The sequence below is a fragment of the Scophthalmus maximus genome, chromosome 5, assembly GCF_022379125.1.
Source record: "Scophthalmus maximus strain ysfricsl-2021 chromosome 5, ASM2237912v1, whole genome shotgun sequence".
Classification (NCBI taxonomy): Eukaryota; Metazoa; Chordata; class Actinopteri; order Pleuronectiformes; family Scophthalmidae; genus Scophthalmus; species Scophthalmus maximus.
The window spans coordinates 3,649,270-3,670,157 of NC_061519.1; the positions used below are offsets into that span (position 1 = coordinate 3,649,270).

Here is a 20,888-nt window from a genome sequence, read left to right on the forward strand (position 1 = left end):
CTGTGTAGTTTTCCTGCAGATGATCCAGACAGACTGGACCAGTGGAAAGTCAACATGAGGCAGAACTGAACTGGGCTCATCCCTTCAGCACTGACCCCAGGTCCACATATGGTTTGTGAATAACTTAATGGTCATATTTTTCCCAAGTGAAACATGAGAACAAAGGTGCCCGTAAGCTTTGATGACAATTAAATATTCTATACATACTGTACTGTACAGTCACTGTGATGGTAGCACTCTGTTAAATCTAAAACTACATTCAAATACAGTTGAATATCTACAGAACACAAGCACACTAACCTCTTTATTTACAAACCTATCATTCTATTTTTTATTTGTGTCTTTGTTAATAGGGAAGGACCTGCCTGAAGGACTCCACTGTGCTGACCATGTTCTGTCTCCAAGAGCAAAGAAGAAAAATGAATCACTCAGTTCTTATCATTACATGCACTGTTACAAAGCTTTTAAAATATATTTAAATCAACCAAACCTGTTATTGCTTAAGGTTTTATCTGCAGTTTATGAGTTATTTGTCAATTTATAGTCAGATTTGAATGTGAAATCTAACATATTCAGTCAGTATTAAAGACACAAATAGTTATGATATCAACATAATTCATTAGCCAGAACTAGAAGTTATAGATTAACTCTCAGATTTATTTTTAGTGAAGGTACAAAACACAAAAAGGTGGACAATATTTAAATTATAGAACACATTTAATATACAGACTGGGCCTGTGCAAGCAGTAACAGCTGAGCTCAGAATGAGCCCAGAGGTGCAGAGTCCATGTGGTGGGAGGAGAAGGGGATACAGTGTGGGACTGTAGGGGAGGATGAGAGCAGAGGTAATAAGTGTTGTAGCTATAGTTGGTATTTTATTATCAACATTGATGTACATAAAATAAACTCAACATTGTCCATGATAGTCAGGGACATGTTTAGACTTAGCAAAGTGTGTCCTGAAGGCCAAATTCAATAGCAGTGACGCTGCCAACTGTAGCAGTTCCAGGTCCCCTTCACAAGGTGCTGGAGGTGAGTCTGCTGCAGGTCGTCTTCATGTGGACCAGCCTGATGCTACTGATCTCCCTCAGGTTGTCGTCACCACAGGGATGATGAGGACGTCAGCTGCTGCTCTTCCTCACAGAGTGGAAACAGAGTGGAAGAAGACTTTTTTTCCACCCCAGTCCACCAGCCAAACACAGCACGCCACGGTCTGCAGCTCTCTGGACACCTCGCCGGACAAACTCATCACCACGTCCATATCGTGACTGTAGGATTAAAATTAATAAATGAGTGTGATAAATGCTTCAGATAATGAAAAATGTGAAGTCCACTAAAGAGTGTAGCTCACACTTTTATGTTGACAACACTGCTATGTCACATCTGTAGGATTAAATGGAACTAAAGAGCTACATCTCAGAATATGGATGACAGTCTCTAATACTTCATATTTTAATAAAACATTTACTGTATGCCAAGAACACTAACCATCACATGTAACTTCTGTTTAGTTAACGTTTATTTGATTTAATTTATTAGAATCAAAATATAGTGGTGCAAACTACCACTAATACAAATAAAAAAACCCCGTAATTTTTAAGACTTATAATGTCAGTCACAAATATTTATTTCAAACGTTGTTGCAGTGTTACCAACCACATGTCACGTTGGCTGGGACGACTGGTACCGGAGCGCACAACACAGTCTATGGTCGTTGGTTTACGTTGCACGTGGTGTGTCTTTTAGTATTCAATCGGCTGTGATATAATCAATCACTTTGTACTCACATCTGTTTTTTATTTATTTCTCGCACGGGCATGGAGGTTTTGTTGAATGGTGTCAATGTATACTTTTTTTTCGTTGTTGTTGTTTTTTTTTATCAAATACATATTCCACTGTTGTTCTAAAGGACAGTAAGATGAGTATTACTTTCTCTCTCTGCCCCCCACCGTGATAATAACACGGTGACGGCGGGACTCAGCACCCGCGGACCGCTCCGGCGCACCGTCTCACCGTCGCCCCGCCCCTTGCGCCGCGCCGCGCCGCGCGCGCGCGCGTCTCGCCGACCAATAGCTGCCGCAGCCGCAGCCGAGGCACTGGATGCGACCGAGGGGGCGCCTCAGACGAGCCCGTCCGCCACCGGAGAGCACCGGGAACCTCGGCCGCGCGCTGTGCTGGGATGCGTAAAGCGGCGGCTCTGCGGGCTGAACGACGCGTCGACGGGATCACAGAAGCCTCCGGCTCAGGTCCGAGCTGCTCGCTGTGCGCGCGTGCGTGTGTGCGCGCCCGCCCGCCCGCCGCGCGCGTGAGTGTGCCCCTCTGTGCGTGTGCGCGTGTGTTCCACGAGGACTAAAAGAAAACGGTCCAATGACTGCGTGCTCTGTTTTCTTCTTCACGTGAAAAGGCTCAAACTTGGAGCCGTTTGGACGTTGAGTAAGTTGTTTTTTTTTCATATCGTTTACTTGAAAGGAAGAAAAAAACCCAACATTTGAGTCGTTTTACTCGGAGCCCCGAGGTCCAGGACGAGATGGAGAGCGAAAAGTACTTGCCGGAGCTCATGGCAGAGAAGGACACGCTGGACCCGTCCTTCCAGCACTCCCTGCGGCTACTGGACCAAGGTAAACACGCGTCGTCCATCAGCTGAGCTGATGTGCGAAAAGTGTTCGGAGTCCACACACACACACACACACACACACAGACACACACACACGCACGCATGAACACGCGCACCCGCACGCCACAGTGTTGCGGTGGCACCACCAGTCCGCCGTGCGTTACTGTACGTACTCATTGTTGGGACACAATTACGCAGTGAGGTGCTTCTTTGTGGCACCCTGGCAGTTCTACACCTAAGGTATACAGCCCAGTCCTCTGCTGTGTACGACTAAAGACAAAGAAAAGACTGTACCCGATCCAAAAGATGAACCAGAGGATGCCAACTTTTTTTTGCATTTGATCTAGAAGATCAGAGGGCAAACATGGGAACAACGAAAATTGATTAAAAAAGAAAAGAAAAGAAAAGAAGAAGAACAACAAAAAAACTCATGTTGTTTGCACTTGTAGTTCGATTGCTCGGTTAAACTTGCAAAAAACAGAAAACGTTGATGAAGGTAAATGATGGCACACACACACACACATACACGGTTTATGAATGGAGGCAGCAGTGAGGTGAAAACCTCTGAAGACTAAAACCACTTTGACATCCTCAGCGATTTTCAGGCTGCACCTCCTCTCTAACCCAGTGCAGACACGTGTGTGTGTGTGTGTGTGTGTGTGTGTGTGTGTGTGTGCGCGGTGTGTGGTTCAAGCACATAGTGGAATAATCTCACTCGTATTCAAATAGTAGTACATGTGTTTTCCTCCCTTGAAGAGGTGGACGTGACCAAAATGGAATTCTGAAAGGATGGAGTGGCGGCGGCGGCGGCGCTTTAATTAATCCGTGGCACAGCCTTCTCTGCTTTGAAGCTGTCCGAAATGTTTGTGCAAAAGCACTTCCTCGGAGCTCCTCGTGTGGGGAAAATGCACTGCGATAGCAATCTTGGGTTTACCACTCGTGGGCTTTTGTCTTGGACCCACAGTCGACCGGTAGTCGTTGGCTTCTGAAGGTAACAGACAAGGAGCATTATAGTTCACTGTGAACGGTCCTGCTGCTGCTGCTGCTGCACTGTAACTAATTTCAGTGAACCTCCATGATGCAGCCGGTGCACCAGACTGTTTTTCTTTTTACTCTTACAGCCGTGTCCCTTCTGCTGCCCGGGGGACCTCGAGGGGTCCGTATAAAACATTCCAAAGGGCCCCCAGCGGCGCGAGGCGCCCTTTATTTTGAATCTCCTTTGCTCTCTTTGAGTTTCGGTGACAAACAGAATGACTTTTCCCCCTATATGGCTACACTGCCACATTCTGAACTGAAATATTGTCTCCATTAATTGATCCGGCGTGAAGTTATAAAAAAGTCTGAATCGGAAAATGGTGACAGTTGTCCCTCACCAATTGTCCCAAAGGCCAAGTTGCCTTTAAGCGTCTTTTGTCCGACGCGAGGACGCGAAAAAAGAAAATCGAGAGAAACCGCAAAATGCTCACACAGCGACTCGTTGCTAATCAGTCGTGACTTTAAGGACTCGTAGTTCGCCAAAACAGTCGGCGGTTGATTTTCTGTCGACGGAACTGACGATTAAGTGACTAATCGTTTCAGCTCCGAGTCCATCACAGCATCACATATGCAGATCTTCTCCTCTGACTTAATCGAATTGAATCACCTTTAATTGGGTTTTCGTGGCCAAATGAATTGCATTTTGAGCGCTGCCGACAGTTCCTGCTCTGTCCTCCAATGGCCCCGCCGCTAAAACAGTTGTGATGAATGAGTTTTAAAAACTCTTTTTGAAAAGGAAATATGTCAGACCCGCATGCATCCAGTTCCCATGCATCCGGCATCGTGACATTAGAATCACTGTCCTCTGTAGGAGTCATCGATGACACCCTGACAGACTTTGGTCAATGTATCTTTCAGCGAGCTGTGAATCCATTCCGGCATGCGAGGCAAACGAGGCCGCTTTGCTCAGCATTTTTTATTTTCCCCGTTTTCAGCTGGTTTCTTTATTCGAATCTGGGTTAGTCGTTTGTTTTTATTCCCCCCGCTGACAGAGAGAAGAGCGCAACACCGACTACTCGCTGTCATTCGAAAGACACTTACCTGCCACTTTTCTCTCAACAAACATTTACCATTTCCCCCCCCCTAAAAAAAAAAATGGAATAAAAGTGATGGAATACTCCGAATGCGAATCAGGACAAGCCCACAAAGAATATTTAGAGTAAACGCTCCCCCTCATGTTTTACATTGAAGTAGTTTCGCCGAACACAAGTTCCAGATAGAGAGGCTCCACTGTAGTTAGTTTGTGATATTTCTGGCGGGGGGGGGCAAAGATTGCTGTTGGACACCATCGCAGGCGGCGGCGCTAATCCGTGACATTTCATGAAGTACGGGGGAACTCTGCGGCGCACAAAAATTTGGCCGAAACAGTGTGCCGCGATTCCAAAAACTGTAAATACTGTTATCTCTCTCTCGCACAACAGATGGAACACGACGCAGCTTAATAGAGCACTTCTTCTGCCATCTTGCTGATGAGTTCTGGACTCGATTATGCAATTGGCAGGGGGGTGGGGGGGGGTGGGGGACAGAGCTAGAGCAACTAGAGTTGCTGCACTCAAACGGCACGAGTGTGTGAGATTACTCCGGGTACCGCAGAGACTTCCATTCAGGAGAAATTAGGGGAGCATTGTGTTCGCAGCTTGGGGGACGGGGCGGACGGCTTTGATAAGTGTTGGGCCATTCGCAGGGCTCTTCTCCCGCAAGGGCCGTATCTCTGCCCCTGTGACGAGCTTCATACAGTCAGCGGCAGACACTTGGAGCTGGAGAAATTTCCTCGAACCCAAAATAAGAGACGGGCAGGCCCAGCGGCCTACAAGGAATGAAAACCCCATCAGCAGCATACTAATGAGAGGCTCCTAGGTAGGGAAACACCTCGGGTGAGGCAAAGTGCAGCTGTTATTTACATTAAATCAGTGCAGCCCTGCCAAGTACCTGTCCAGGGCTGCAACTCACATGTATTTTTAATATTTATTTGTGTTTTTCTAACATTTCTTCTTGAACACAGCAGCTTGAGAGAGAAATAAAGATTAAACCACAGATCACAGTTCAAACGTGCAAACAGCCGATCCTGACCCATTGTCTGGCCCCTTTGCCCTCCGTAAACCAGTCCGTCGTCGTCATTGTCTTCGCCAAGACATACAGGAGGTCGTGACACCGGAGCATCTGAGTGGGTTTTATCTGGGCAACGTTCGCGAGGATCCTGAGATGTGGCTGAGCTCACCGGACAAAACAAGGAAGGGATATTTTCGATTCAATCGATTTAGTCAAGAACATTTTAAGGAAATAAGGAAAAATTATTTAAAAAAATAGTCTATATAAGATCCAATGAGCTGATAGACTCTAATAATAGATTTGATTCCAGATCCTTACAACCAAAGGTTTAAATAAGTAACCAGCAACATAAAGCAAGAGCACTCGGAAAGCTCCGCCAGGGCTCAGCGGTTTTCTCGCAATGGTGAAGAATCCTCCAGAGAAATTCCTGGATACAGATAGTGTAAATCATCTGTTACAGACCTATCTTTGATGAAATATTCGTACAAATTTTTCAATCAAAGGATTCAAGGTGCATAGAATTAAAAATAGAATATAATTAGTACATAAAAAAATTAAAGCTGCAACTAATGACTATTTGATCGTTTTTCCCATATGAGATATAAGGTTTTTCACATTAACGTCAAAGAGGAGCAAAGAAACCAAAAAATATTCACAGTTGAGAAGCTAAAATGTGAGAATTTAGACAATTTTTTATCTTCAATCTTGAATCTTTCTATAATCGATTATCAAAATGGTTGCTGATTAATTTACCAGTCAATTGCCAATCGATTTAATTGTTGCAGCTTTAAAAAATATTTATTATAAATATGTATTTTCGCCATATAACATTGACTGAAGTCTTTCTGTCTTGTACATTCTTTGGTTTTCTAGAGGCAGGTGTCATGTGCAGCTGCTACTCTCTCCGTCGATGCCACACGCCAGTCGTCGTGCACCTGCGTGCGCATGCGGCTGCGCGTCACCTTGCAGCTTCTGATGAAACCGATGCCGATTGAATCGAACTGCTCAGGCTCCGGATTGAAATGAAAGCCTGTATGATAGAAAAGCAAGAGAATCAATTGTTTGATGTTGCACTTTTGTATTGAATCCGTCATCTCTTGAGCTTCGCTCCCTCGTCACGCAGGCAGAAAGTGGAAAACACTGCATAAGTATTGTTATTAAGATTATTCGATTTTTTTTTCATCCTTTCTTCGTCATTCAATTGGAATTGCTCTAAAGTGTGACGAATTGCTCGGCTCCGCCGGGAGAGACTGTGGTTAACACTACCACGTTAAAAAAAAAGAAAAAGAAGTGTCCTTGCGCACCAGATGTATTCTGTTTGTTAAGTGTGTGGATTGCAGAGCAGCGTGGAGCGCACTCTGGCCCAGTTTGGACGTTGTAAACCTCAGTGCTACACTTAAGCCCCATATCGGGTGCTTTTTAATTGGACATTCCACAGCAGGAGCCCGGCGCAATGTTTGAATTACATTTACAGCCTCGGTCTGCTTACCCACAAAGAAAAACAAGCAAAGAAAAAAACAAGAAAAAAACATACACTATCTGCACGTACTGAGAAGGGCAAAGTGTCCTCATTTCAGACACGATGCCTCGCTGTAAATTCATACATCTCCATCGCACAAACAGCGCGGAAGGGGCATATTTTGAGCCGGGCTTGAGTCTTTGCGCCCAAGCGGTGGCAGTTCCTGGGTCGGAAAGCCCAGAAGCGAACCAAAAAAAATCAGCTCTGGCGTGGGATCAAGGGCAGAGATATCGTTTTGTTGGGGAAACATCGCCTGACGGCGATAAGGATCTGCGGATCCGCGGCAGGCTCCGACACGCCGAGCCACGCGGCGAGGTGCAGGCGCTGCCACCGCGGCGCTTGGACCAGGCGGAGGCCGAGGGCCGGCCGGTGATTTGACCCGCAGATGAAGTGAGCTCGCAAGTGAACCTGTAAGAAGGCAGATTGGAGCGGGGGGTGGGGGGCGGGGGGGGGTCCAGGAAAAAAACCCACTTCGCATTCGGTCGAGCATGGGAAGGCCGCAGAGGTGTTTGCAGAGCTGCGTCTTCGCTCTGCTGCAGCTCCCTCTGGAATCCAGGGGTGAAATGAGGGCCACGGTGAACACAGGCAGACTCCGGCTGTAAAACCCGGCTGCAACTCGCTTACAGACGCGGGGCGAGTCGCGCGGCGGCATTGATTTCGCTGCTAATGAGCGAAACGTGTTCTCACTCCGTATGGCAGGCGTAATGAGCCAATGATGCTGTCATTTGGCTCATCTGTCACTCAGATACGTCACCCGCGAAGCTTCAACAGGGTTCAAATACGAAACCTGAAGCACAGCCGCGAGTCGCCCGTGTTCCTCCGCACATAGTCAAACAGACGCGGCAGTTATCAATGAGAAGGCATCAAATTTATCGTAACGTACCCGTAACATCCTCGGAGGAAACTGCAGTCTTTTAGCTTGGACGGGCATACTTTTGTGCCTGACAACTGGGACGTAGCCTGAAAGATAAAAAGGTGGCTGAAATATATAAGCTTGACATGTACTGTGAACATATACTCAAGGTGCACTGATCAATGGTTTTCTATGACCCAATGAAAATCATATATTGAAGTAAGGAACCTTGTGAAAATTTTGTCCTCCTTCTAAATTTTTTTTAGAACCTTTCAGTATTGCGAACATAAACTGGATATAAAATGCACGCCGTCGCGGCGGCTGTAAAATGAAGCCAATGCGAACGCGCCAGTAGAGGGCGCCTCACTGGTGGCAAAAATAAGTCCATTTCTTTAGAAGTCTATCTACTTCTCACTTGCTTTTTAACGCCAGTACACGTTTTCCTAAGGATTTTATGGTCTCAACCTCCAGTGTCAAGTGTTCTTCATACAGCGCGATGATCATTTGGTAAATTATGGACCAGTTTAGGGTAAAATGGACGATAAATCACGGTTATGCTTTGGAGCGTGGCTACAGCGCGGCTACTTGGCTGGTCTGGCCAATCGCGGCACGGTTGCACGTGCAGTGGACGAGCTTCGCCAAATATGGTTCGTTCTGATTTAAAAAAAACAACAACAAGATGGCGTCGGCCCAAATGCCAAACTCGAGGCTTCCAAAACGACAGTTCACAAATCAACGGGCGACGTCACGGTGGGTTGTCACTCGATCGCGATCTGCCAGGCAGTGACAGTTGGCAGTAAAAACCTTCTCATTTAAATGTCAACAGTGAACAGTTTTAATTAAGGAATATCTCACTCTCCCTTAAATACGTGTTTTCTCGACTTGTTTGTCTGCTCAAACCATGTCTAAAAGCCACGCCGGGATCCGGCACTTATTTATTTGCGTTCGCTCCTCCTCCATCTGGTGGTCCACCGGTCTTTTCCCCCGCATATCTGTCATCATCCCCGCAATCTCATTGCCCCACATCGGCGTGCCGCTCTCCACCACCTGGCACGCGGCTCGCCTCCGGCACAGCTTGTTCATCTGATGTCGAGACTGTCAGACCTCCGTGTAGAACATGCTGCTCCGGAACAATTGCTGCATTCATATTTCAAATGCCACAAAGGGTGTGCATCCCCCGGAACCCCTTCCTTGAGCTGTCTCTGCCTGGACAGCTATCCAAGAGGACGCTCTCCAATTAAAGCGGCCAGCCAGGGCAGGTTAAATAATGCAAACTGCACTTGTTTGGGCAAGAGAAGTGCTGAAAGCTGATTCCGCATCTCCAGGAAGGAGATCATTTAGAGAGTGTGCGTGACCAGGTCTGGGTCTGGTACTGCTGGGTATAGTTTTTGATATAGCAATACAGTTTTTGTGACAGTTTCCTTGACAGTTTTTCCACAAACCCTTGTTTTTCAAATTTAAAAAAACCTGAGCATTGTTTCAAAGGCAACCTTTAAAAACCTGAGGGTGTTCAGAAATATTCAACACCGACTAAACCCCTTTATTTCTCAGCCTCTGAAGCAGATAAAAACATGAAACGGAAACAGTTTGAGGGGCTTTCATAGTGAATCATTACCGTTGCCCCGGGAACTCGACACGACTGGAAACAACAAGCGCATTTGTCAACATTTTCTGTTCTTCGGTTCAACCTCCTTTTTTAGTTTGTCCATGTTTTTTCATGTTGGTGAACACTCGGGCTACAGGCAGTGATTTGCAATGAATGTCAACGGTTTGAGCTCTTAAAAAGGTTTTTATTCCATGTTTCTATCTGCTTCGGAGGCAAAGGTGGCATCGTATTGGGTCAATCCCTACATCTGGCTTGAGGTGATACTCACAGAAATCCTGTGTCTCTCACCCTCACACCTCAACATCTGTCTACGAGTCTTCCAAGTCCTTATCGTCGTTTTCGTCCAAGTGCTCTGCCTCAGTGTCGCTCCCCTCCCTCGGGTCATCGGCCATTGTCTGAACTTCGCGTCTTCGGGAAAACTTTTTGATGGCTCAGGCCGCCGGAGAGAACAAGCAAAAATACCCCGTGCGTATTTTACAGCGAATCACAGTGCATCAGTCAAGTTTCTCCAAAAAAGAAAAATCCTATTAAACGTGCAGCACTGGAATTTCGGCTCAAGCGGGAGAAGCGAGCAAACGTTGCATACACGCTTGCTGCATCCAGTCTTAATGTGTTAACAAAGAGTCCTCAATGTTAAACATGGTCTAAACCCTTTGAAATGGGATTTAAATTAGTTTATTGAGTAAACAAGACAAGCTGGCGTTAAATCTTGGCCTTTTCACTTGACCTTTGTTCATACTTGACTCTAAAACCCTAGTGTTCTGCCTTGGCCAGACAGGGTAGGAGCCCAAACCATCACCTACACGATCCGAGGACGATTACGCATCCATCAATCATCGTCTCATTGGATGATAACGCGCGCCGCACTGTCGCCAAAGACGGGTCGCAGGCAGACTAGGATTACGCTGGATTAGTTTGAGGAACAGCCCAAAAAAGACTGCCAGACCGTGTCAATCTGCTTACTGTGCCTGAGGCACGAGAGACAAAGGGAGTTGGGGGATAAAAAAAGAGAGGAGCGGGTTGGCAGGTGGCTGCAGAGAAGGTAAGAGTCTCTTTCTCCCCCGGGGAAAGGTTATTTGTAAGGGGATTGTACCAAAGGCAGTGACAAAAGGGTAAATGCAATCTTGCGCGGGGGGTAGAATGGGAAGAAAGAAAGAAAAAAAAGGGTTATGAGGGTGACAGGTACAGGTGTCGGAGATAAATATGACAAAGTTCAGATGTCTCGGAAGAAAATATAGAAGCTGCCTGCTACTGTCAAATTAAAACCCATTTCTTCCGAACCACTGTCTTGACTGCCGTGAGCGGAGACGAGTGAGATTCCCCCCTCTCTCTTGCGGGACAGGGGCTGGTGTCAAATTGTCGCTTCTTCATTTCTGACACCGCGGAAGCCTTCCAAACACAGCCTGCGCCCCGCACTCGTACAGTAAACAGGCCCGTTTGAAATGAAATACCGTATCACTCGAGTTTCTCATACACTCCGCTAAACTGCAGTTGACTGTTTGACTTTGGAGCGTGTGTGTGTTTTTTTTCCCTGCACTCGACGGGGTCCTTTTTCCCCGTGCCCCCGCCTTGGTCCCCCTGTGACAGCCGCTTGCTCTCCCCTCCTCTTTATTTATGTCGTTTTGTGCGGTTGGCACCTCTATAGAGAGGATTGCACTGGATTAGCTTCTCCGCCTTCCCCACTGATCCGATCCATTTTGTGTAATCCAACTCAATTTAATTATGTTTATCGTTCCACCTCGCTGGTGGCGAGGAGCAGCGGCGGCGGCGGCGGCGGCGGCGGCACACCTCAGCCGAGATAAGCCCGGGGACCTTGTGCCTTTTATTTATTTATTTTTCTGGCAGAGTGTCTGCCTGCGCCTGTTGCCTTATAAACAGATGGTGTAAGTCACCCACGCCCTCAGTAAATAGGTACAATATTGTGTTGCGGAGCTCATCTCAAACATCACCGCGACATGGGGGGAAAAAAAAGGAATATCCAAGGTTGAAGATCACAACCTCTGGTAATGGGGCATTTGCGCGGTTAAGCAGCTGGCTCCACATCGCTCACCTCCTCTGAGAATTACAAATGCCCACTCTGTATACAGTCCTCTTTATTACGTCTGAGTCTAGTCCTCCGCGTTGGATATCAAAAGCTCACAGTAAAAGTATACATTTTCTCAAAGCACAGTAGAGGCACAGTTCAGGGGCTCACGGGCCGCCGGGCCTTTCTCTGAACGAAGCAGTTATGGAGCAAAACTGTAGAACAATTTGTTGAGAGGTTTTTTCGAAGAAATGCCTCCGATCCACTCGCGGACACTCGTCGGGCACCGTCGACTGCAGTGAGCTGCCCAGCGAACGCTGGGGTCAGAAAAAGGCCCTGCTCTGCTTTCTGTCCTGGATGCTGCTCCATCATTCACGCCGATGACTCTGTAGCGACTCCGGTCTAATGCCCTGCGACTAATCTATGATTCTAGACCGGCGCTGTCAAGAAAAAGCCTGTTTTATGCTACTCTCCTTTTCTAATTTTATTCCATATTCTAATAGTTAATCTAATAATAATCTTTTATTCTTCCCCAAAGGATCATTGTAATAGCACATCACACAAACAAACATGAGTTGTTTTTCCGTCGACAGAAAGTAGTCAGACCCCTTCAACTTTAGCACACTTTATTGTGCCGTTTTTATATAGCTGTGATTTAATTTTAAATCAACCAACCAACCACATTTTTTTGCATTGAAGGCCTATTCAGAGCCTTTTCAGCGGCGCTTCCCGTTGGCTTTGATTTTTCTTTGAGTCCACCTGTGACTCGATCGGACGTCGCGTGGCAGCGGGACAGGCCCGAGCGCACGAGGTCCCACGGTGTCAGCCTGGACCGACAGGATGACTGACAGGATGACTGACCCGATGCAGAGAGGAAAAAGCTGCTCCTGGTCTGTAGAGAGAGAGAGAGAGAGAGAGAGGGAGAGAGAGAGGGAGAGGGAGAGAAGGAGACGCCATGGGATGAACTGGCCGAAAAAACTGACACCACAAGACTCTGAGGCTGTAATCGCTGCCAACGGCTCTGCTGCTCCTGCTGCGAGCACAGGAGGAAGACTGCAAATAAGAGATTTCACTGATTACACAATGTTACAATCAAACACAGAACACTGTCTTTCCGTTATTGAGTTCATAGATACATTTTTAAACATTTCAAAAGTTAGAAGCCATTTTGATGCAATGGCAAGAAAACCATACCACTTTCAAACGCTGTTCCGTGCTCACTCTCACAAATAACGATCGACGGCGTCAATCCCTCTCATTGGTGCGTTAAGTACCGAACGAGCCTCTCCACCTTTTGCGGAACCAGACGGGGGGAAGCGCGGGGCTCTGGTGGCCGGCGGACATGAATCTTTAATGGGGTTCGGGGGGGGGGGGCATCAGTAAGGGAAAGTTTAAGTACATTTTTTCTGGGTTTTTGGAGCAGGAAGAGTTGTCCTGCGACGGGCCTGTGTGTGTGTGTGTGTGTGTGTGTGTGTGTGTGTGTGTTTGTGTGTGTGTGTGTGTGTGTGTGTGTGTGTGTGTTTGTGTGTGTGTGTGTGTGTGTGTGTGTGTGTGTGTGTGTGTGTGGGGTGCTCATTTACCACCGGTGCCAACCGAGACCCTTCCTCGTGTCGCACTGGGCCGCTCGCTTCGCCGTGTGTCCCGTCTCTATTTTAAGAGACCCGCTATTAAAGCCTAATTGTGTTCTGAGTTTTCAAGGGACAATCGCCCTCTGTTTTCCTGTGCCCCCCCCCCCCCCCCCCCCTTTTATATTTTCCTCTCCTACGGCATACCAACTAAATCTTTAAAAATAACATATAAACTGTATGTATTTACAGCAGTTTTAGTTTTTTTCCACTGAATGATCTAATCTCCTCATTTCCATTAGTGCAGCACAGACAACATGGTTCTTTTCTTAGCCCCCGGAGATGTGTCGCTGTCGCGATTGGCCATGAAGCATTCATTAAGTCTTATAGGCAAACCATAAACAAGGGGGTCAAGCCGGGATATATGACCCTCCTTAACAAGCCTAGTTATCAGCTCTCTCCGCTCGGCAGTAAAACAACACACCGCCCTCTGCCGTTCCCCGCTCACGCCCGTGGCTCGTGTGTGTCTCCTTCCCTCCGCCATGTGGCCGCACTTCTTGTTAAAGTTTGACCCGGGCTCTGCCCAATAAGAGTCCTGTTAGAGTTTGACCCGGGGGTGGGTTTCCCTGTCGGTCCTCTCGTTAAATCCATGTCTCCGTCTCTGCGGCCGTCATTAGTCCGCGGGGAACGTTTGGGGGTTGTCTTCCTTGTTTCCTTTTTGTTCCATCATCGACAAAACTCCTTGTCCTTGCAGCACACTGCGAGGAATGTACGGCTCTCACAAAAGCCACAGATTGGGCTTTTAATAACGCAGGCGCAGCGGAAATGATCTTGGCAAAGAACTTTCGTTTCTTGTTTGTACGTCGCGTAATGCCGAAAGAATTATATAGAAACTTAACAATATTTGAGGTGATTTAATATGCTAGATGCCCAGTGCGGTTCTCCTTGGGAGCCACATGAAACCATTAAATAGCACTTGAGCCCACTTGCTTTTGTCCCGTTTGACTTTGACATCCTACCGCTCACGGAGTTGAATGCATTCGTTAGAATGGTGCTGGGAGCGAACCGTTGTTTCACGAACACAGTGAACGGGTTCAAGGAACTAATTCACTAAGCACTCGACCGTCGGCGAGATGCGTTCAGACAATGGGAAATGGGAATGACGCGTGACAGGTTGAAGGATTCGGAGAAATCCTCGGGGAAATCCCCCATCCATAACACCCGGGCAGGCAGACCCCTTCAGGAGCCCTTCAGGAGACGAGGAAGAAAAGGCAGAAACAAAGGGGTGGTTGGGTAGCAAAGGTCTTCTCCTAGTGAAGACTGAAATTAAATATGCTATTTCACAAATATATATTTTTTGAAAGGCTGGGTAATTTTCGTCAAAAGCTGGGCACTGTAGTTTTTAAGCAAATTCAGATGGGAAAATAGAGCATTTCTTTTGGGCGGGGGGGGGGGACTTTTTTCAGCTGCGAATGAGTACACTTTTTGGGGGCTTTACCACCGGGCGGCGTGGCGTCTGAGCGATTGTGCTCACGGCGGAGTAACAGCTCTGTCGGGATTCGAATACACGGACAGTACTTTTAATAGGATCAATGCGTTGTTGTCAATAGTAGAAGTGTAGAAACCCCCCCCCCCCCCATAATGTCGCCATTCTCATCATCTCAGCATTATGGTTGCCCTCAAAAGGCAGATTGTAACTGTAATTATAAATGAAAAACTACTCTCTAACATATTGTTAAATATACGTCTGCATTTGATTATTATTTATTCAAGTGTACAAATACTGTACCTGCATTTACGTAAATGTAAAAAAATATATGTAAGCACATAGCTCTGTGTTATTATGACATAGATCCCTTTGATTTAGCAGGCTCAGAAACCCACATTACTCCATTCACTTTTCAAATGAATGACAAAGACAAATATCGAACACAAGTTATTACATTAAATCTGTTTAAAACTATTAATATCATGTAGATTCTAAGTGAAATGAATTACTTCTCTTTCGTGATTTAGATTGGTAGCTTTTTTTGCCGCGGAGAGCATCTCTGTCACAGACACGTATTTGTGAAACGTAAAACTGTTCATGAGGCAAAGTCATTAAATTGGCATCACAATCACAGCTCAATTCTTTGCCGTCATATGAAATGCATCTCCAGGCAAAATGTGATTGTAATTACGTCGAGCGGTCGGTCCCACACAGTCGATGCCTCCCGAGGTGGCGTGTCGATGGGAGGGCTGCAAGAGGTGAACGGATAGGAATCAAGTTTATAGATCTGCGGTTCGCACGCCGTCCAACCCCTCCCCTTTAATTGCTGTCTGACCAGGGTTGGTTCTGTGTGAAGATGGGCCCCGTTGATACGAGGAGTAGTCGGTCGGGGGGGGAGGAGGGCACGGTTTTCTTTTTCTGTGGTTGTTGTATTGACAGCTTCTCATCCTGGAGGAGCTGATAAGAACACGGGATCCGGGGAGACGCGCAGGGGGGAGTGGATTGCATTTCAGGGCCGGGAATCTGAGCTGTTTTTTTCCGGGGGAGCGGCGAGCCCCTCAGAGGTCCTGCGCTGACGGTCATACCCCGAGCGTCTCCGGGACACAGGAGGCTCGCGGATGTCTCCGCGGGCACACGGCTCGGGGACAAAGTGCGCAGGCGTGCAGGAGCAAAGGGCTCGTAACCCTGTGACATGAATGAAACGTCGTATTCAAAATCGATGAGGGGGGAGAGTGCATCGATCGGCGAGAACAAAACGCAAACGCTTTTGTGTCCTGTCGCTGCGTCGTTTTGCTCAGAAACAAAGGCGTATTAATGTCCCCATTCCCCGTTACTTAAATCAACACTATTATAAGTTTCAATGAAAGCTGATTGCCAATCATTTCTGAGTCTATCTCGGCAGTCATTACGTTTGACTGTGTTGCCAATGAAGGCTGACACCAATAATTTGATCTGCCGTCGTCGAATCTAATGTGCTGCTTCTCATCTTTGCCTTTTGACCTTGTTCCTGTATATGACACATTTTTTATTCTCGTCGCAGTGGAAAAAAGCCTCTGACAACTGCTTGTAGAACATCACAATAAATGCACAAAAACGTGCGATGAATTAATTGACTGAACAGTTTTGATTTAATAAAAAAAAAAAAAATGTGAGGAGAAGAAAACAACATTTCCCTGCGGACAAATTTTTTTTTAGGCCGATTCAGCCGCGCTCCGGTCGTGGAGGATCATATATCAGAGCAGGATCACATCACCGATCGATATTTGATGTGTAATGAAAGCCAAATATCTGGGAACAATAATACATGCACGCTAACCCTGTCATAAAGTGACATCACTCCAAACACTTGACTTATGGCTCTTTTGACTCTCTCACACACACACACACACAACGCCTCCGAGGCTTTTGCTGCCGCACGTGTCACCGATCTCACCATGAGTCGCTGATCTCCTCGGGTTGTCCGGCGAGAGGTAATTGTGACCCCCCCCCCCCCCCCCCGCCGCCGAGAGGGAGAAGCCTAAACTCACATCGCAAAGCAATCGTTCAAAATCCTTTTCCCTGAGAGTAGTTGGTGCGGCTGCGGTCCGGATCAGGCCTCTCTCATAACCGTTCCATTTTTGCCGGTTGTCACAGGTACAGTGGCCCTCTGGAGTCAGCGGATTTCCAATTCAGCTTTTTTAATTAACAGTATGCGTGGAAATTCAAATTTCGCGATTCTACCTCCTGTGAGCTATTTTAATCCTCGGCTGTCGACTTTGGAGCTTTATTCGATTTCCGCGTACCATATAAAAAAAAAGTTGCAGATGTAGCGCGTCCATGTCAGAATTATTTGTTTGCAAGAAAAGCACGTTTGATATTTTAGCTTAAAAAGAAAACTAATGAAGAAAGAAAAGGTTCCCCCCCTCCCGAAGAAAAAAAGAAGTAATGATATTCATCTATCCCACTGCTCCTTTCTTTTGTATTCATTCAAGTCTGCCAGTAGAAGATGCACTTTTATATTACATTTGGCCAATATTTACAAAAGGACGTCATGCAAATCCACTTGAGAACCTGAAATTGGATTTTTCTGTAATCTTACATGAGGATTGATGCATGTCTTTTTCCTCTTTAATGCAAGACTATATATCTCCATCCATCATCTACCGCTTTATCCACTTAAGGGTCACGGGGGGGGGGGCTGGAGCCAATCCCAGCTAACAGTGGGCGAGAGGAGGGGTTCACCCTGGACAGGTCGCCAGCCTATCGCAGGGCCACATACAGAGACGGACAACCATTCACACCTACGGTCAATCTAGAGTCCTCAATTAACCTGACCCCATTCTGCATGTCTCTGGACTGTGGGAGGAAGCCGGAGAACCCGGAGAGAACCCACGCATACACGGGGAGAACATGCAAACTCCACACAGAAAGGCCCATATCGGTTTGAACCGAGATTCGAACCCAGAACCTTCTTGCTGTGAGGCGCAAGTGCTAAACACTACACCACCGTGCAGCCGACTATATATCTGTTGATTAAAAAAAAAAAGAAGAAGAAAAAACACATTCTACCTCCTTTTAACAATTCTGACTCTTGAGCAATAAAAAAAGGACCTGTGATCAGTACATGCTGCCGCTGCCGCCTTATGGTCTGATATATGGCTCATGGTACCTGACGAGAAGATAAATGTAGTTCATGAACCCGTTTGTCACGCGGCCACTTCAAAAACTACTCAACCCTCTTTTGCCTTTCAAGAGAATCAAATGTCCTGTTTCCACTTTTTTTTTTCGCAGCACTAATAATAGCACTATACTTTACTATAATGAAATAGTATATTGTGTTATATCTTTCACAGTGAGCTGCAGTTTAAAAAAAAAATTCTCAAATAATTTGACCCCACCGGGTGACTTTTGTAATTTCACAACGCGCACCATGTGATTTTCAAAACGCAACGAGCTCATTCACACATCCGCTCCCCGTCTTGACTCAGTGGGCCACTCTCCGCTCTGACTGTGGCAGCATTATTCACCTCCAGTCCTACGTACAGCACCGCTCTCGCCCGCGCAACACAAATAACCCCCCTGGCAATCGCCGGTGTCTGCCTCATTATCATATTTATTTAAAGGATCGTGTGACCCACTTCGTTCCAACATGGGTTCCTCTCGTCATGATTGAGTAGTCCCATATTTAAGGGTAGTCTCCGGAGGATGCCGCCTTGTGCATAATGGGAACGTTACTATAAAGCGTAGTCGCGGGGCCTCGTCCTTGTCATTAAAACGAAAAGACAAACGCCGGTTCCGTTCCTAACTAAGCCTTGTTTTAGGTTACAATGACCGCATCATTACAGATATATAACAAGAGTATTTTTACGAGCCTGCCAAACTGTAAAAAAAAGAAGAAGGAAAGAATAGAAAAACGGAGCCCTCGATCTTTCCACGGAGCGATTGTTGGAAATCCAACTCACTCGATCAATGGTCTGTCATGTAAGCAATATGAGATGAAATAGTGAATGTGTTCGCCCCGCTGGCTGGTGATGTAGTACACGGAGTCGTGTTGGTGAAAGCACGGGGCCACGATGCTGCCCTATGTAACGTGACCACGCTAATGGACCACATCTGATGAACGGCCGTGATTGCGCCAATAACGCGTGGAGAAATCCGTGCTGATCGTCAGGTGCACACATCGGCGCGGGCTTTTAACGGCCGAATCTGTCACCGGACGTCTCAAGCCCCTTCTCACGACTGGCCCCGTGGCTGGTAATGGAAGATTAATGGCCGGGCTGCCGGCCCATCTCCGATCAAAGTTATCGAATGCTTTCCCCCTGGATATGTTTCCCAGGACTCGGCCGCGTCTGGGCCGTATCGATCCTCCGCTCGCAAAAATTTATGGTTATGTTTCGTCAATTTGCACAAAGGCAAAAACATCGCTGCCTCCGCTGGCACCAGTCATCGACTCCCTGCAGATCTGGCTGTGACAGTTGCTCTCAACTCTATCTGGCCCCTTCAGGTCCCAGAGAGTCCGGACCCTCTCCCTCTGTGACAACATAAATGTCATCACTGTTATTGCATACGACAATTGACCGCATGACCTTCTCGACTCGTTGCATTTAGCAGACATTTATTGATAAGCGTTGCTTTAAGTATGGCGCATGTTGATATGATATGGCAGTCGGCATGGGGAGAGGCAGCTCGGTGGTTTGTTTCAGGCATTCGCATTCGCGATGTGATCGGATCTCATGACGCGCTTGTGCTTAGAGCTGTCCGCCTGTGATCACTCGGGGCTGATGCTATCACCAGGTCTTAACGGGGTCTTGAGATTTTTCCGGTGCTTCAAAAAGCACACAACATCCCGAGTGCTCGTGCTCTACTTGGGCTGGGTTGATGAGAGTGTGTTAAAGGCTTTTGGCAAACCAAAGCCGTAACGTTGTCCCTTGGAAAACCCATAGCCTAACCCGCTCCACCCTATCCCTCCTAAACTCTATCCTCCCTTTGATTGAACCTCAGCTCCGGCTTAAGCCGCGGAGTTTCCCTCCTACCAACCTGGCAAACCGCCTTGTCCCGCCTTCCGTCTTCTTCGGCTCCATCGCGCCGGGGTTTCGTTGCCTTACCGATGAAACATCAGTCCAGATCTCCCATTTGCCATTTGACTGAGACATAATCACTGAGATGTGCACGGCTGGTTTCTTCTCTCTCTCTTCTTAGCAAAAGCACTGGGAGGTGTCTGCTGGGAGTGCGGTGACTAAGAGCAGCAGGAAGAGACGCATGAGAGTCTCAACGCAGCCACTGAGGCGCAGCGACGCTCGAAGCGCGATAACGAGCCATGTCATGTGTTCTGCAAGAGCAAAAGAGAAAAAACAGGCGAAACTGCATGGGTCTTTGAATTGCTTAACACACTTGTGCTGGTTAAGGACTACCTGTGCCTTGGAAACTGGATCTGGCTGGAGACAACCAGCGCAATAGTTGACATTTTCAGTGATAAAACTGAAATGTTTTAACTTTTCAAATCTGCTTCAGAGGCTGAGAGATGAAGGCTTTAGTGACCCTTTAACGGCATCATCATCATCACCATCGGGTCAATCTTTATCGCTGGCATGTTTTTATGCCGTTTTCCCAAATCCTCGTCCTCCTCCTCCTCCTCCTCCTCGTCTCTCTCACCCACTGAGTCTTGGCTAGCGGCTCGGCAGGCGCTTTGAAGTCTGACGGAATCTTCAGAGTCATTGTCGTTTCTTGTTTTACATCCCGGGTGGCTGCTGCACTCTGCTTCAGGTGGTCGGCCATTGTCTGACGCCACGACTGACGAAGGAAGTGCAGATGTGGAACCCGGGCTCAAGGGAGCGGCGTGGCATCCAGACTTCATGAAAACCCGAAGCCTGGATGGACTGTTCATTGCCCCCTTTATTTATGAAAAGTATGAATGAGTATGAATCAATTGTCCTTATAGAGTATTAGGTTTCATCACAATCTGTCATTATCGCCCTGATGAAGACACTGCAAGGTAAAAAATGGTTGGCAGTATGGGGTCGACCCATATGGCTTTTCCTGGTCCGATACCGATTATCAATAATCCAATAGACCGATAACCGATATTTGAAACCGATATTTTTTTTTTACAATTTTTTTGTTGAAATGCCTTTAAAGCATATGTTTAAGTCACCTTTG

At 47.0% G+C, this 20,888-nt stretch overlaps 1 protein-coding gene and 1 long non-coding RNA gene across 3 annotated transcripts in view; one reads left to right on the plus strand and one right to left on the minus strand.

Annotated features, from left to right (window-relative positions):
• Nucleotides 1–2,057: 2,057 nt before the first annotated feature.
• Nucleotides 2,058–20,888, plus strand: part of khdrbs3 (KH domain containing, RNA binding, signal transduction associated 3) — a 104,418-nt gene continuing 85,587 nt past the window's right edge. Inside the window, exons 1-2 of one of the 2 annotated variants that reach the window (XM_035635412.2) lie at nt 2,058–2,305; nt 2,470–2,618. In XM_035635412.2, coding sequence (XP_035491305.2) covers nt 2,528–2,618 — 91 coding nt within the window. In that variant the 5' untranslated portion in view covers nt 2,058–2,305; nt 2,470–2,527. Of the gene's footprint in view, nt 2,619–20,888 lie in introns of both variants that reach the window. The other variant, XR_007030806.1, reaches the window with a different exon arrangement.
• On the minus strand, nt 12,309–20,084 carry LOC118311490. Its single transcript, XR_004793996.2, has 2 exons — nt 19,770–20,084; nt 12,309–12,591 (listed from the first exon to the last, which is right to left on the minus strand). It is a non-coding gene; the product is annotated as an uncharacterized LOC118311490 (long non-coding RNA).